This window comes from Megalops cyprinoides, chromosome 18, assembly GCF_013368585.1.
Source record: "Megalops cyprinoides isolate fMegCyp1 chromosome 18, fMegCyp1.pri, whole genome shotgun sequence".
Taxonomy (NCBI): Eukaryota; Metazoa; Chordata; class Actinopteri; order Elopiformes; family Megalopidae; genus Megalops; species Megalops cyprinoides.
Window position 1 is genome coordinate 12,856,071 of NC_050600.1, and position 17,199 is coordinate 12,873,269.

The 17,199-nt window shown below is 43.1% G+C and overlaps 1 protein-coding gene and 3 non-coding genes across 4 annotated transcripts; 2 read left to right on the top strand and 2 right to left on the bottom strand.

The window, feature by feature from the left end:
* Positions 1–523: 523 nt before the first annotated feature.
* Positions 524–14,282, bottom strand: dtx4a (deltex 4, E3 ubiquitin ligase a). Its single transcript, XM_036551945.1, has 10 exons — positions 14,118–14,282; positions 13,883–14,001; positions 12,217–12,430; positions 8,930–9,968; positions 3,326–3,387; positions 2,787–2,948; positions 2,419–2,480; positions 1,873–2,193; positions 1,504–1,593; positions 524–1,388 (listed from the first exon to the last, which is right to left on the bottom strand). Exons 3-10 carry the CDS (start codon positions 12,422–12,424, stop codon positions 1,158–1,160), a joined length of 2,175 nt encoding a protein of 724 aa, XP_036407838.1. The 5' UTR covers positions 12,425–12,430; positions 13,883–14,001; positions 14,118–14,282; the 3' UTR covers positions 524–1,157.
* Positions 14,283–14,659: 377 nt separating this feature from the next.
* Positions 14,660–14,731, bottom strand: trnaa-cgc. The gene has a single exon. It is a non-coding gene; the product is annotated as a tRNA-Ala (tRNA).
* A 631-nt stretch (positions 14,732–15,362) lies between these two features.
* On the top strand, positions 15,363–15,435 carry trnat-ugu. Its single transcript has one exon. It is a non-coding gene; the product is annotated as a tRNA-Thr (tRNA).
* An 811-nt stretch (positions 15,436–16,246) lies between these two features.
* Positions 16,247–16,319, top strand: trnak-uuu. The gene has a single exon. It is a non-coding gene; the product is annotated as a tRNA-Lys (tRNA).
* The last annotated feature ends 880 nt before the right edge of the window (positions 16,320–17,199 follow it).

Sequence of the window (17,199 nt, forward strand, 5' to 3'; positions counted from 1 at the left end):
TCAGACCTCTGGTAACCTGTCCAATCATAACTTCATGTCTTCGTACTTTTATTATTCAATCCTGAAACAGACCAGGAATGCTTACTCATTTGTGCGTTTTTTTCTTCTTTTTTTTTTTTGCAAGCTCACATTTCGAAAGCTCACACATTTCGAAACTGCAGCTTCATGACATGGTAATTCAAAGGCATATAATGCTTCATGTACCAGAATGGCACTCAGAAAGCCCAACAGATATAAATTTGGAAACATCAATGACGCATACTATGGCAGGAATCACTGGAAAAGATTCCAGGTGGAGGTCCTCACAAAAGTCAAGACCACATCACACACTCCAACCAACACATAAAGGGACTCTTTAAAGCATACTAAATAAAAGTAACACAAATTGAATGATATCAAATTAATAGCAAAAGTGAATTACTAATAATAAATTGGCATACATTTTAAAAATCATCATCTTCAAAGACTGGAATGGAATTAGCTTGCTGAGTGGAACCACTACAGGGCAAGAAAAACCCATGCTCACAGACACTGACTCCTGGAGTACCGTGCAACTTCTCAGAGTTTTGTGAATAAAAGTGTTTTGGTCAATGGTATAGCAGTCTCTCTCTCTGTTGTAATACACCATAAAGCAAAAGCCTCCCTAATCATTCTCTTAACCCTCTTTATTACCCTCTTCAGCCTCCTATTTCTGTACCCTCTCTTTCTCTTTCTTCTCAACCATCCCATCAAAAATTTCTTTTCTTTCATCCCTCACAAGCCTCAGTCTCCATCTCTCAATGTATCTGCATCATTAATGTGTTATTATAAAAACACCAAATATAGTGTTGAACCATTTCATTAGAATAGATTTTTTGTAGTACCTACTGTAATTATCTTTCCTAGTGCAGTTACATTCTTTAAGCTACATTGTACAATAGCCTTAAACCCTCAGTGCAAAATGTAAATCTGTATTAAGTGCCAGATATAATTGATTTATTGTCAGGCTATCACTAACACTGCAGCCACTGAGAAGCACTCTCTCTACCTCTCTCTGTATATTAGTGTGTTGTTACTCCATGCCCTGTACTATGTCCTACAGGATGGAGACCCCCTGTGCCTCTCAGAGTCCTACAGACTAGCCCTACAGTGCTGGTACTGTCTATCTCCCTCCCTCCTCACTCCTTTTGCACATTCTCCTCCTCAGTGATCCCCTGGGCCCTCAGCTCCTCCAGCACATTGTCCAGGTAGCCTGGGTCAGGGTACCCGTGGCCTGTCAGGTTGGAGCCGAACTCTGTCTTGTGGTGGATCTCGTTCCAGATGACGGTGTCCGACTCGCCCGTGGTGCTGGAGGTGCCCACGGAGAAGATGAGTCTGCGGTCCCAGGCTACCAGCAGCAGCCGCAGCACCTGGGAAGAGGGGCAGAGAGCACAGTGTTCACATTGTGCCCTGAGACAGCCCGCTATTCTCACACACACGAATGCAACAGTTTGTGCCCAAGCAAGCAGAGGTATGGGAGTGTACCTTGCGCCCCTTCTCGTTGTCTGGGAGGTAGCAGTGTCGTGGGAATCCTCTGGCAGTGAAGGGTTTCCCAGGGTTGGGGTGCTCAGGGCCCTGAGAGAGAAAGAGGGTACAGTGAATTACTTAAGAATTACCTCTGTTTGTAATGATGCATAGATGAGAACACCTATTCCTCCCCAAACTCAGATGTGCTCCTGCTCTCTGGTCGGTGTCTGTATTAAGTGTCATATCCTACCAGAGGCACATTCACTTCCTGTCTGAATTTTACTGTAAACTAGTGCCGTGTGCGTGTGTTGAGTCTTGTGTATATAGTGGACTGTCTGTGTTTTTGTAAATGTGTACATTGTGCGTGGTGCATGTGCATACATTTACCTGGATGCCAGGTGGGATGTTGTAGATGATCCGGATGGTCCTGCAGTCAGGGTGCCCTGGGAGAGAGTGGGGGATGACGTGGTACTCCATCTTGCCGGGGGGCTGGTTGCCCGTCTTCACCCCGTAGATGGTCTTGCAGGTGGGGCACTGCAGGCTGCCGTCCTTGTTTCCATTGTTGTACATGGCCACCAGGCACTGCAGGTGGTACTGGTGTCCACACTTGGCCAGACGCCCCACCAGCTCGCCCCGTGGCCCGCCGCTCACTACAGGGCCTTTGTACCCAGAGGCACTGCCCAGGGGCTCCATGCATATGGTACAGTCCTGGGGACAGGGGAATGGGCGTGAATAAAGGAGGGCTGCCATATTAATTAAAGTACGCTGAAATAAATATATAATGCATCAGAAATTGCATATGGTATAGTTTCAATATGCTACAGTTAATATCACTCTCACTATTATCATCATGTAACTGGTTATGTATTTATTATTTGTACTAAGGTTATTTTGTATTTTAAAGAAAGAGGAAAGGAATGTCAAAACGCGTACCTCCTCAGGGGGGTTTCGAACCTTCTGTAGGTATCTCCGCACCACCTCCTCCGGGGTTCTACCTGTGAGACAGAGAGACAGGATGGAAGACAGAGAGAAGGAGAGAGTTTTTATTTCATTAGTTGCTCTGCTAAGGCCATTGTCCTGGGCAGCATTCACATCACACTCCTATGCAGCAGAGACTGAAATGAGAACTCCTCAGTATATACCCCTCAGTGTGACTGTGTGAGGGTGACACAGTATATCTGAGTGAGACTGTGTGTCAGGGTGGCACAGTGTGTCTTTGTGTGAATGTGTGTGAAGCTGACACAGTGTGTGTGGGTAACTGTGTGTGAGGGTGACACAGCGTGTGGGGTGCACTGACTCACCTTTCCGGGCCTGCTTCTTGGTGGTTTTACGGCAGCAGTGGCCCAGTCCTGGGACAGGCTTGATGTCACTCCTGCTGACAGGGGGCGGGTGCAGGACAAGTTTTGGGGGGCGGGTCAGACACACAGGAAGTCCTGCAGCACTCATCAGGATACCTGTAATACCTGCAGGGAACAGGCAGGGGGTGGTAGTGAGGCACCACAGACACACAATGTCACTAATGCATGTGTCCATGTGTGAGTTTCTCTCTGTGATCACCAGTAATTGAGCCTGTGAGGTTAATCCCTCAGTTTACCTGCATCTGTTTGCTCAGACCAAACAGTGAGACTCATCTTTAAATTTTTTTTCAGTGTAATACCCTGAAATAGTCTGTTTGATCCTTCCATCAAAGTGTGTTTAAGTCAGTGTGGTTTACCTGTTCTTCTGCCTGTATCCTACCTAATGTATGTCAATAAGGACAACCACTCATTATTCCACGCACGTGTTATTCCTTCTCCTGTTTGTTAGTCAGCCATCTGTTTAACCCTGTGACTCCACTTACCAGCCAATGCAGGGTGAACAGGGCTGGAGCCATTGAGGTTCTTTACTGGAACAGTGGGAACCCTGAAACACAACACACACTGGAGTTAGGTACAATCCAGGAAGTACATACACACACACAGACGTACAGGAGCACACACCATGACCTGCTATAATCGGCCACTGGCCCTGCCATTTTCCCTGCTGTTCACGTATTGTGCCATCTTACCAGGTCAAAGAACCTGTACCATAGATATCACAACTAGGTCAGCTGTTGTATCATCACAACATGAGCAGAGAACCTGGTCAATAACTTTATGACTCTATTATATGGGCCAGCTGGTTACTTGTTGTGGTGGAGAATCATTATATTATCATTATTTATCTGGCAGATGCTCTCATCCATGCTCTGCATTGGATCATATCCAAACAAACATAAGCAATTTACAAAGTCATCAAGGTTCATTAAACGGATATCATTTGAGGAAGAACATCATCGGGAACATTGGTAAAACACAGCTGATAACAACGTACACAACATGGCTAAAATAGAAGTTTTCATCAGCTTTTTGCTTTCACATCTTTTCTAAGCAGTAATCTTTGGAACATCATGCCTACATTATACCAACACACAAAAACGTAGTCACAAACAGCTATCAAGCACCACACAACAAAATGCTATCACAGCAACAATTAGAGTCACTACCACGCCACACCTGAGGAGAATCATATTAGTCACTATGGTTCTGTGCGTTTCAGCAGCATGACCACAGGAGCTGGTGGTTTACACACAAGACTATTCTTGGGAATCACAACTATTACCCAATAAGTGCAAAAAGCTTTAAACTGTAGATGACTAGTCAGGGTAATCATTACAGTGTTGACCAATATTCAAACTAAACCATTGATCAGATCAATACTCACTGGAAATTCTTGATAACGGTCATCTTTCAAGATAAAGGTGGGCACAAGCAGGTCAATTATGAGCATAAAAGTTTTCTTCCTTAATCCCTCTTTTCTGGTTTGGGTGTGTCTCCCTCTCTGATACTGACTGGTTCTCTTCTGTAGCAACAGTAAGTGGTCCTTTTCTGATCTGTACGTCTTCTGTAACTCCGTCACTGTGAGTCTTTCCTCTCTTCCGCCTGTCTCTTATAGAGCTAATCCACTAGTTTCCATCTGTTGTGTGACCTCTCAGAGCCAAGCTGACACGTCACACCTAGGGATTACCTGCACGTCACGGACACCGCCATAAGGCACACACACTCCGACACATAACGACTACCTGTATACAGCATGATCCCGCACTGTAAGGCTTTTGGGATATGTGGGGAAGATTGTGTGCTCTCTTCAGAGGACAGAAAATAGTTCATTTTTTACAAGGTCACTTCATTACAGTGATTACAAGTTATGAATGGCTGGCTATAGAAGTGGGAATGTTGTGCTGATACAGTGCATTAGTATAAGCTGTCATGTAAAGGGACATGTCTTTGGGCAGACAGATTCACAGATTACTACACAAAAACAGTTTCCCATTATGACCTTCAAATTGTGTTGATCACGTTCATCAGAAAACCAGCAGGCGTTAAAGTATGTATGCTGTTTTATGTGGGTACACCATTTTAAGAATTTTATTCTACACTGAACTGTTGTTTATTGACTCAGTTGTAATGTAGGGTAAAGGAGACAAGGAAGTGAACTGAGAAGAAAAACTGGGCAAAATACTGTAAAAACTACAAAATTCACTATCAGCTGGGCAAAACACTAAATATTATCAATGTCTGCTGACAGCATTTTCTGCTTTCAACTGTCATTATATGGGATGATAGGGAAAGAGATATGGAGATAATAGATCTGTGTGTTTAAACACAGTAGGTTTATGTTTAAGTGTGAACGTGTAAGATGGCAGGGAGAGGGTGGAGCATACGGCGGCAGACTGTGAGGATGTTTAGTCACATCTGATCCTGGCTAATCTACCAGAATTAACAAACACCTCATCTGTCACACGTGTGCACCCGGAAGAGGAGTGAGGAAGGAGGGGGAACCAAGAAAGTGAGGGGAGAAAGGCTGGGAGAGGGGGCAAACCGAGAGTGAGAAACGGGTGCAGGCAGTACTTTTTAACATTACTGTTAAACTTTGATGGTCGGTGTTGTGTACAGGCTGAATAAACCCAGAACTCTCTTTGGCATGCAAACCTGCTGCTTTGGTGGTGAAGTGCTGTAACACTCTGTTTCTTACAGTTCTTACACATTATACTGTTTCATACAATGCAATTTAAAGGTTTTTCATTTTTTCGTAAAGCGAGATGACGAGAATTAGTAGGCCTACTGTGGGTCAGTTATGTTTTTCATAGTCTTCGTGCCAAATTCAGCCTTCTTGATTTAAATTACATTTCCAAAACATACATTTACTGTGATTCCTGTTCCATAGAAATATTAGTTCTTAACTGACAAATAAAGACAGGTTGGGAGCCACTTTTCAGAGTTAAGATAAATACTTGAATGTTAACACGTGACCTATGAGTTTAAAGTGTTTTGATTTAACCTTTGATGTCATTTCAAGTATTTTAAATCTAGACAGGCAGGTGACTTTGGTGAAAGGTGAAAAGAATGTGCAGGTAGCACACGTCATTAGTCAAATTAGTGACAGATGCCAGTCACAGGATCCCTTTGGAAAGCTGAATTAGATGCTCAATACCCACCCTGCTGTGATGCAAGAGAAGGAGAGGAAAAGGTAGAAGTGAAAAGGGGATGCACAGGCACGCAGCTTAGGAGGGGTCATTAGAAACTGACATACTGAGAAAACAGAAGGAGAGATAAGGATGGGGAAAGAATCTCCTGATCTGTGACGTCAGAGCTAAAAGACTCAAGTGAACAGGAGGCAGAACCATATGGAGAGAGAGGTGAAAAACTAATCCGTGCAGAACACTGCTCTGGTCCTGCATGACCCACACTGCAGGCTCACAAGCACATACACATACATACATACACAAACAATGAAGGTGATGACATCAGTGAAGCCATCCTGTTGTGGAAATGGTCTGCCTGCTAAAAGTATTACCTTGCTATTTACAAGAGTCCTATATTGCCTCAACACATAAGGAACCAAGCCAGATATTTCTCTATATATCATCAATTGATTTAGTGCTCTGGTGCTGAAAACAATAAAAAAAATCTAACCTACACCAGCTAGTAAAATATAAAGGTATCTTGACATCTGGTTTGCATTCAATATTCAAGAAAATTTAGGTGGTGTTCTGAAAAACTTGTTGAATTCAACCACTTAATCAGGTGGTAGTGCATAAGCAATACCAACCTAAATCCCCCAATCTCTTTAGGGTTTTACCCTCACTCAATTAATGGGGTACACAAGCCTTTGAACAAGTTTTTACAGAAATGAAAGCAGTTTTAGTAGAGAGAGAGGGTGAATTTCACATGTGTGTAAACAGTTTCTTTTGTGACCTTGACAGAACCAGCTATACCATTTGAACTACGTCCCCAATGCAACTGTGATGAACTATATTACAGTTTATGGACACTGGGTCTGAGAAATTAGAAAAAAAAATGGTTTTACCAGTCTCAACGAAATTGCATTGATGGTAAGCATTCCAATTGCAGTAGTAGATCACTGTGCAGTAGCAGTTTTTTAAAATAATTACATGACATTTAATGTGAAATGGAAAACATTACAGTGTATTCATATTCAGAGATAAACACTGTATCATACCACAAAATGTGTAACTCTTTCTCTTGATAGAACAGTATAAAGTCATCACCAGGTGGCACTGGCCTATATTTTCAACAGATGGCCTATGGTATCCTGCCACAAGTGGCCACACAGACCTACCCCAAAACCGCATGCACTGTGTATGGAAACAATACAACAACTGCAGCCATCATAAATGAATTTTTGCAGGCTAAATTGTTCATTTACAACACATGAATTGTTACGCCTGGTAAATATTAGACACAAGAAATATTCTGTGGATCCTGTTAAATTTTTTTCCCAAATGAACCTTTTCCCCGATTAGAATGGTTACTTCAGAGACTTAGAAGCAGGAGAACCTTGACTATTTAAATGAGATTAAGTGATCATTAATCAGAAAAAAATGTGTGTCTATCTCAGTGCCATCACTGTGGTATGTACAGATGACAGGTTTCGTAAGTTGACAGGACACATGGGAGACAAAATGAGTGAGCCTACAAATTAGCAGCACATGCCAGGTACAGTGCTTGTACTTACAATTACTGACTCAGCTAAGACACTAAGTGGTGAGCAGCCACTTGGTCAAAACATGGTATGTCAACGAGGGAACTTCATGCTAAAAAGTGTGTACTTGGCTGGACCTGAGCTGCTGGCTACCCCCTTCCCCTCACTCTCTTCCCTTAATTTTGCTCACTGCCACTCTCTTTCAAACTGTCTTCCCAGGGCAAAACACATTCCTTTCTTCTCCCTTACTATTTCAGCAAATATTGATTTTCTCTGTGTGTATGCATTTCTATCCATGCAACTAATTTGTATTCAAGGTGTTATACATGGTATCTATTGGAATAGAGCTTATACACATCAGAAAATCACTCCTTCATTTCTCCACCTCTTTCTCTCCGTTTCTCTTCTCATATCCTGCCCGCATGCTGATTAATTCAGCCTGTGGCTAATCTGTCAATATTAGCGTTTCAGTGTGCAGTTGAGACACTTCTTTGTCTCTCTTTGTGACTGTCTGAGTCTGCTTGGCTGTGCTACTCCCCCTCACAGGGAGTCTAACTGCACACCAACCCCCCAAAACCGATGCACAAAGCTAACTACTTGACAAATGCCTTAGGACAGACTTCAACAGATTCTTACAATAATGGCTGTGCCTCAACTTCTGTCTGCTCCCACCCACCTCCCCACCCTTCGGTCCTTCTTCCCCCTGCAGTAAGGCTGCATTGTGTTGCAAATGCGAACTAGGCCTCAACGTGCCAATAAAGGTTACTATGGAAACACAGCCTGCACACACACAATAGGACAGAAGGCCCCCAGGAATAAAAAAGCCTGGGAACTGAGTCAAGGGGGAGATGGGGGGAGAGTCTGTTGACCCGTGCTGACCTCACCTCCTCCCAACCCCCTCTCTTTCTCAGAAACCGTAATCTCTTCTCATGTACACTCCCTTCATCACATTCTTCCACTTAATAAATGTTCCATTTTTCTCCAGATGGTAATCAATGCCAGAAAAGCCAGCTGATTTGCCATAGCTTTTGAGCTCACCCCCTGAGCGAACTACCCAGTGACCACCTCAGAGAATCCAAAATCTACCTAAAACCTCAACAGAACTTGCGTCATCATCAGTAAACATGACCTACACACAGCACTCATCAGGTCCATGCGCTCCACCACAGCTCAGTTTCTGATAAGAGGTTTTGTTGTCAGGAGATGATCCTGGGATAAACATAGCATTGCTTTAAAAAGTCTATAATGTAATTAAATCCAGTGTACATGGGAGATTACCATCCTTACTCTAGCACTCAGTTTTAAATGACACATTTTCAGAGAGCTCCTGCATCAACAACCAGCTCAAACATGTAAAGACAACATGGGGAAATCATATTAGCAGCAACGTGTGAAAGGACAGGGTGAAGTAGCAGCTCACCCTGAGGCGATGAGCGCCCGCGACTGCGCCATAGCGATGCGGTGCAGGGCAGGACGGCTCAGCCCGGCCAGACTGGCGCGCGTGGGCAGCGGGGCGGCGCAAGCGGCCGACGAGGCGGCGGAGCCCAGGACGCGGGCGGCAGGTGGAAAGGAGGATGTGGTTGCTGTGGTGATGAGGGTGGCCGTGGGCACCACAGGGGTGGAGGTAGTGGGGGTCGTGCAGCTAGAGCCGGTTGCAGTAGAGGTAGTCTGCTGCTGCTGCGGGGGAGGAGGTGGGGGTGGGGGAAGCGGGGGCAGAGGTGGGGGAGGGGGCCGGGTAGAGGACCGAGAGAGGGTGGCAGAGGCTGTGCCCAAGAGTGAGAAGGAGTGGGCAAGGCTGCTGATAGCCGCAGTGTTTTTGCCGGGTGAAAGAGACCTGGACAGCGGCAGGGGGCGGGGCAGTGTTTGCGAGCGTTTGTTAGTAGCAGTGGACTGGCTCACCGGTGCTGGCTTGGGACTGGGGGGTTTGCTCGCTACTGTTCTACGTCCTAGCGTGTGCGCCATCGAAGTGGCCTTCACGTTAAAGACCATCATGCACTGCTGGCAGGCACAGGGCTGTCCCAGAGGAGTGAGGGAAGATGTGGAGCGCGTCCCGCTAGGGTATGTGCTTCCATTCATGGTGGCAGAAACCCCCGACACCCCCACTCCCAGAAGCGCTCCTGATCCGCTCCCACCTACGGCCCCTGGTGCCCAGCCGTGAGGTTTGGGCAGGGGCCCGGAGACCAGAGGGTAAGCCAGGTCCGAGCGTCTCTGGATGCGCCGGCGCCGCTGCGTCTGACCGTTTATCTGGGTCATGGTCTGGAAGTCGATGAGGTAGCAGAGCCCCAGGGGCGCCAGGTCCATCCAGGGCTGCTTCCGGTCCCGCGCCGCCTGGATGGCGATGCCCACATCAGTGTCGTAGGTCATCCACAAGCCCGTGTCGTTCTCCCACTCCCACACCCAGCCCTGGCCTGGAGCAGAGGTGGGGTCATAGAAGCTGCGGCGCACGGGGCGAAGGGTACCTACAGGGAACACCGAGATGGAGGTACACCACAGAGCTTCAACGCTGCACAGAGAGAGGGTTAACACCTAGCTTGTACCTTGTCTGGCCAGCTACTTAAATTTGTTCATACAGCACTTCTAATATTGTTGACTCCTCACATGGCTTTTTGCTTGCATTGTATTCTGCCCCACTTGTAAGTCACTTACATAAGTGATAAAGTGATAAAAAACTGAATAAAAGCATCTGCCAAATGAATAAATGAATAAATGTAAATGTAACACACCTGATCTGTTCCTTAAGCTTAGGCATATGCCTTTCTTACTTGTCTGAAAGTGAAAGTCCAAACATAGTAACTTTATTCATAGCTCACTTGCCTGGAGAACAGATTCAGACTCAATAACCATCTCAACAAAGTTTGTCACATGCATCAGATATTTCATCATACTCTTTTGTCATTCTCTTCAGCATCTTCTTTAAAAGTCAGAGCACATCAACAAACTTAGTAAGACTCCCAACTATCTTTCTGTGATGAAGGGTGGACTTAAATGGTGAGAATGAACTTGGCTATCATAACATAGTCAGTAAACCCCCTTCTGTAACTGTAATGTACATGTACGAATAGCTGCATACCATGCACTTTAGCTGGCTAGCTACCATTGAGTCAAAAAATGTGCGTTTAAAATGAGTTGCTATATTTACATGTTGTCATTTAAGAGACACTCTTATCCAGAGTAACTTACAAAGAAAGAGAACAAAGAGCATCTAATAATGCTGAAAGAGAGAGAAAGCTCCACGAAAGATTAGATCTACATATATGAGTGACAGTACACTGTACTCTACAGCAAATTACACTGTACCATACATAACACAGATAACTCATCAGCACAATTTGGGGAGGGGAGGTGGGGATTAGGGTACTTTTTCAATACTAAAAATAAATGGGCAATCTTCTTTAAGTTATACCTTATACCTTAAGGAGAAGGGTGATGCAATTTTGTTTTGTTAACTTTTGAATACTTTTATGCATTTTAACATTAATTCTTAATGAAATGAATCCTGATTGCTCGGAGCATAGTCACACCTTTTGCTCACTGAATTACAGTTATTCCTTCATGCTGCTTGCACCCCATGAGCACTTAGTGGCAACCAGACAGAGCTCTGACAATGGGGCATACACAAGGACTGAACCTCTGCTCTGGAAAAAAAGTTATTATAACCAAAGGGATGCAGCTAAACTCTAGCCCTGGGAAATGCTGTGGTGTAGTGGTAAAGAGCAGCTATCTAGATGCATAAATGGAAAACATGCAAGGATTGCAATCTATGTAAATCACTCTGGATAAGAGTGCCCACTAAGAAACTAAATGTAATGTAAATTTGATCGTCATCAGTCTGAAGACCAGCAAAATGCACTTTTTCCAGGCTGGAAAATCCCTGTTATTAATTCAACTACAAACACAGGGGATGTGACAGCATAAAGTAGTCTTTCCCTTCCTAGATTTTAAGTTTCCCTGTCCCTTATTCATCCCCCCACTCTTTCTTTTTCTTCACTCCCTCTCTCCATGCTCAGCTGCTCCTTCCCCTATTGTCCATCTCTCTTCTTTCTTCTGGATGACTAAAATTAAAATTCAGCATGGAAACTTTGGACACTGCTTAGTGATGGCTCCTTGGAAGAACCACCACAACAGTATGTGACCCCCCGCCCCCTACCCCTTCCAGGGTCAGCTGTGTGTGCACGCTTGAGAACATGTTGCATGCAGATTGACCAGCTGGTCTACCAAAGGACTTGGGTGCAAAACAATGGAACAGCAACCCTTTGCCTTTTCTTTGACTACCTTTCTGTCCTGCACCCCCCTCTTTTTTAAAAGACCTTAATATACTATAGCTAGTGTTACTGCACTAGAACAATCAGCGGTTGAGTATTCAAGACGCAGTGAAATAGGCAAGAAATGAGTAATTGGTGAAAAAGCAGCCGTAAACTTTTGATTCGTCTCTGATTATTCGGTCCGAGTCTGGTACTCCTTGGCCGCATGTCTGAGATGCGGCATGCGTTTATGCTTCCCATTGCAAGCATTAAAAACTGAGCACTTTAGCTAACAAAGCTATTCTCGCGCTCATTATTAGCGAAGTCTTGAGGTCTTCGTTGGTGGCCACACTTGGGGATTTGGGCCCATCATAACCATTATATGTATTTAGGTAAGAATCGCTAGTGAACATATATAGCTACTAAAGAAAAACATGTCGTGAATCAAGTATTATTTACATCTTACCTGTATCCTGCCTGAACTGGTGCATGGACTGCAGGTCTATAATATACGGCGATAGTCGGTTGTCAACCTGGCCTAACACAACGCTGCCGCCCCGAGGGTCGCCTCGAATCACCGCCTCGATATGATGAGACACCGCCGGGCTGTAAGGCCGCCAGCGCCCGTGTTCGTTCAGCCATTCCCACACGATCACTGCAGACGCCATCAACATCGTTCCCTGAGAACAGATAATAGCCGTTCATTACCGCATTGAGGTAGAAATCGGTCTGTTTATACCTACCCAACCTACATTCACTACGTGGGTATTAGTATGTGTTATAGTCTGGCTATTTGGCTCTCAGTGACAGTAAGTCTTATTGAGAGTAACAGGATCCTTATAGGGAATTTAGAAAAGGCAATGCATTTGAAATGTACATTATTGCAATTAATCATGAGTTAGCCATTGGTATATCAAAAAAAAACAAACATATCTAGTTAGCTCGCTAAATCACAGACCAGCCATTTTAGTTGGTGACTGCAGCCCTCCACAACAGTAAGAACACACCAATGTGGTTACCCTGCAGGTAACTTTAGTGAATGATGGATACGCTAATGCAATGTGCATGACTTACACATTTTACGTAGTAAATGTGCAATATAACGCTACTGTAACGTTAAGATGTAAGCCAAGTCGTTAGCTAGCTAACGTTAGTTAGAAAACCAATAGTTTTCTTAAATGCATTTATCCACAATCCCGTTTTTGTGTTAGTACTAAGACTGCGGTGACACGATCAGAAACAAATGTGGAGTTGTAACCTTTAAAAGCTAAATATTTTTCACAGATTTATTGTATGCAGGGTGTTTTCGTCAGTTGGTAGCTAGTGGTTAGTTGTTTGTGGCGTATAGCTGACGTTAGCTATATCTGTACTTGCAAACTGGGCCAGCAGAAACAAGTTTCATGGATGTTTTGACGGTCAGTGGTCAGGCCGTCAGAGATTGCGAGATTGCTAGCTACTAATATAACACTATAGTTTCCGTGTGTAACTGCTTATCTAGCTAATAGCCAACTAATTGCACAAACCAATTTTATCTGATTATGTAAACCTAACCGTTAACTGAAGACGTGGCAGAACCCAACTCACTAACAACAGGTAGACTCATGTTAGCTATGTTGAGTTGAGAATTACAATTATACTAACTACATGTTTTGTAACGTTTGGTTTGCGTGCTAATTTCCCTGTGCTATGAATAGAATTTAACGTGCTAAATCGGCAAACAGGCGAATGCATCGATGATCTCCTTTCAATTGACTGACACATTATTTTAGATTTGTATCTGCGCTTTGGTTGATCTGCATCGATTTATCTGTGTAATAATTAATGTTCACCTGGCCGGGTTTTCCGTAACGTTACATGTTATCTCAGAGTATCTACCGGGTTTCCAAAATTATCATTATTGCAGGATTACTTGTCACATGTGCATTCCAATGTAACCAAATACCCGCAAGTGCAACAGTTTAGGATGAGTGTCAACCCAGGCAATGGAATATGAAATGCTCTTTCGTACCATCATACCATCATAACATTAACTCCTTCACAACTTCCTTAAGATTGACATAGATATACAGCATGGATGTACGAATATTTACAAAAATATCATTCTCCATTTGGACATAAATTAGCATATTCACCAGTGTCTTTAGCGTGGTCCTTGTTGACAAAACGGCCTTTGTTTTCAGTCAAAGCCAAGATGAGATTGTCAATTTCTTGAGTTTTCTGTCTGCAAGTCTCGTCTCTCCATACAAACGAACTGTAACGGTATCCAGTGTCACAATAACAGCAGTGATAAATGTTATACAAACTGTAAGATGTCTTGCATTGCAGTTATCTGACTGGCTTGCTCGTAAGATAGCTATTTTTTTATACCTCAACGGAAATTTACGCTGTTTCTCTCAACGCCTCCGTTATGAGCTATCAGAAGCTCACAAGCCCCCATTTTCAGATAATAAAATGACGTCGTATCTTGTCTTTTTTGGATTATTTCTCGTCTTCCAGTGTACCCATCGCCTGTAACCGCTTCTGTGTGAAGCGTCTTTGTACCTATTGAAAGTGAGAGTGAGAGTGATGTTTGGGTGCGTGTATCATCAGGCTCTTTTCCACGCCCAGTCCGAACATTTAGCCTGCGCCAGTAACCAATCGCACCACCCTTTCACCATCATGGATTCCACCTGCGTCTCGGGATTAAGATGCTGTAAAAGTTAAACGTGAGATGGATGTTTGGGGGGTTTTAGTAGATATTTTATAAGTATTTTATAAATACAGCTAATGCTTTTATTTACGTCGAACAGGTAAAAATACAGGATAACAGCGATTCGGTTTATTTAAACGGATAAAGGCTACAGCGATATCTTTAGACTAACGAACAAAAGAATCGTCTGCGATCGGAAGGAAAAACAAAAAGTTGCGTGTGGAGATGCCGGGGATTGAACCCGGGGCCTCATACATGCGAAGCATGCGCTCTACCACTGAGCTACATCCCCTGCGCACGTCAAAGGGAACAATGGTTTCATAAGACCGTACGCGATGAAATGTGGTATCTAATGCTTCGCATTGTACTGCCTTCTCCTGGTTTTAATTAGAACTGCACTCATGAGTCTGTGGCAGCCAGCGAAACACCGACAGGCAAGGATTAATTTTAATTCTAGTCTAGTCTTCCAGTTCTAAAACGATATTATAATTTGGATGTTCGATTCTTCATTTGAAGCCGAGTGTTGTTGCTGCATATCTCAGAATCAGTATAATTGTTGAACATTCGTCCATAATGTTCCCTTCATTTGTGCTTTGGACTGAACACAGAACTAAATGTTACTAATGTAAATATAAACTAATGTTAAATAGTTGGTTAGTGTCTGTAAATAAACGCAATGGAAAATTAAATCACTAAGAGATCGTGTTACCAGGGTGCATTTCACTGCTAATTAGTACTATTCAGCTGCCTGCTTACAGACCTCAGCAGGAGCAAGTTTTAGTTCAGTGTGGATTTAGTTTGGACAACGTGAACTTCGTTGTTTCCACTGGACAGGGCACCTCATAAAAATGTCACGATTTTCAAAGTAGGAAGATGTTGATCTCATTTGAAAAATAGGATTTAAGACTTTATGCTGCACAATCGGCTCCATAGCTCAGGGGTTAGAGCACTGGTCTTGTAAACCAGGGGTCGCGAGTTCAAATCTCGCTGGGGCCTATAGTTCTTTTATACAGTTACCTCCTCAATCATGTAAATCAATAAATTAATTGCCGTTGATTTTAGGATATTTGATCAACTGGATTCACATCCTCGTCATAATCTGGAATAGAATCCAGCGCCTGGATTCCCACATTTAGCCGATGCAAATATGTTCGGGGTTTAAAATCCAGAGTAATTTGCTACTAGTTTTTCTGCGAATGTGCTTTGAGGGTTGACTATTTTGTCCATGCTTTACGTTTTTTGAGTTAGAGTGCGATATTAAGTTAATTTCATAGCCGTTCAAGTTTATTGTACATCTCGTAGATATTCATGTCACGTCTTTCAAACCACGGTATCGTGTCAACTGGACTCCTGCCATGTAACGAAATGCGAGTTATTTATCTAGTCCTTTGTACTTAAACAGTGTCTTGAACTCTGTCAGCTCAATGGTGTGTGGAGTTACATTCATCTCCATGTCCACAAATATGGGAGAAAAATGACATACTTGGAAATGTATTTTACTCCGTAAGCAGAAAGCCAAATGTCCCTTGTATTTTTACATGGTTGTGGAACATCATAATTGTCCAGTAACTGTATAATTACTCAGGTGACTGTGCCAACACTTTAAACAGTAATGATAATTGAACTCCTGCAGCGAAACTTGGAGCATGATCAGATGTTTATATTCCGCGGGTCACGTGATCGAGAAACACTGAAAGCCGCATTCGTAACATTTGAGTTTTAAAGAGACCCGAAAATAATTGAATTGTGGTAGTGTATGTAACCTATTTATTTTTTTCTGTACGAAGAATGCCATCTTTTTTTAAGAGCCCGGATAGCTCAGTCGGTAGAGCATCAGACTTTTAATCTGAGGGTCCAGGGTTCAAGTCCCTGTTCGGGCGTATGTTGTTTTGTTGTTCAGGAAGCAGAAATATTTAAAAATGAAATCAATACAATTACAGTATCTCAGATACAAAAGGCTTGTCTTCCATTTTAAATGTATTTTATTCTTTTATTTTTTGCATCAGCATGAATGGCAGGCATTTGGACACTAAGAGTGACTACAGTCTGCCAAGACAGCCAGAGACCTCAAAAAGCTGTTGCATACAAATTTAACACCCAAAGAGCCCGAAAAAGCAGCAGTTTGGTGGAGAGGTAGGGAGCAATTCTTGTAACTGATTTTGATTACCTGATGTTGCATGCTTCCACTTGGTGAGCTTGAAGGAAATAAAAAAATATCTAACAATGATTTATGATTGGTCAATCAGCATGTTGTTTGATAAGCTTGTGTAGGTGTGCATGTAACTTTCACAGTCAGTCAGAGCAGTTGAATTCTATTTAAATTATGTGAATATTGATCTAGTGTCACAACAAGGCACTGATGGTTTCAGTTGTTGTCTTGGCTTGCACCACTGTAGGACATTTCCTTTGCCTCTTTGCTTATGGATACAGTAACAAGCAGAGAAGCCAAATGATTTCAGAAATAAAGCATTTTTATATTTAAGTCATCATAATTATTGTCATATCCTTACATTTTAGGGGATTCAACAATAAGAAGTTAAACCATGTGTGGATTTGTGTGTGCATGCATTGAACAAATATTTCCAAATTACGTTGCTCAAAATGAAAAGAAAGACCCACTCTGAAACAGTAGTGAAAGTACTTAACAAGAGTTTTAAAAGGTTTGCAGAGGTTTGGGGGTCATTGCTACAAAACGTTATGGAAATGTATGTGGCATTAAATTGCTTTCTTTAATCCCGCTTTCCTTTTTTCCTCAGCATC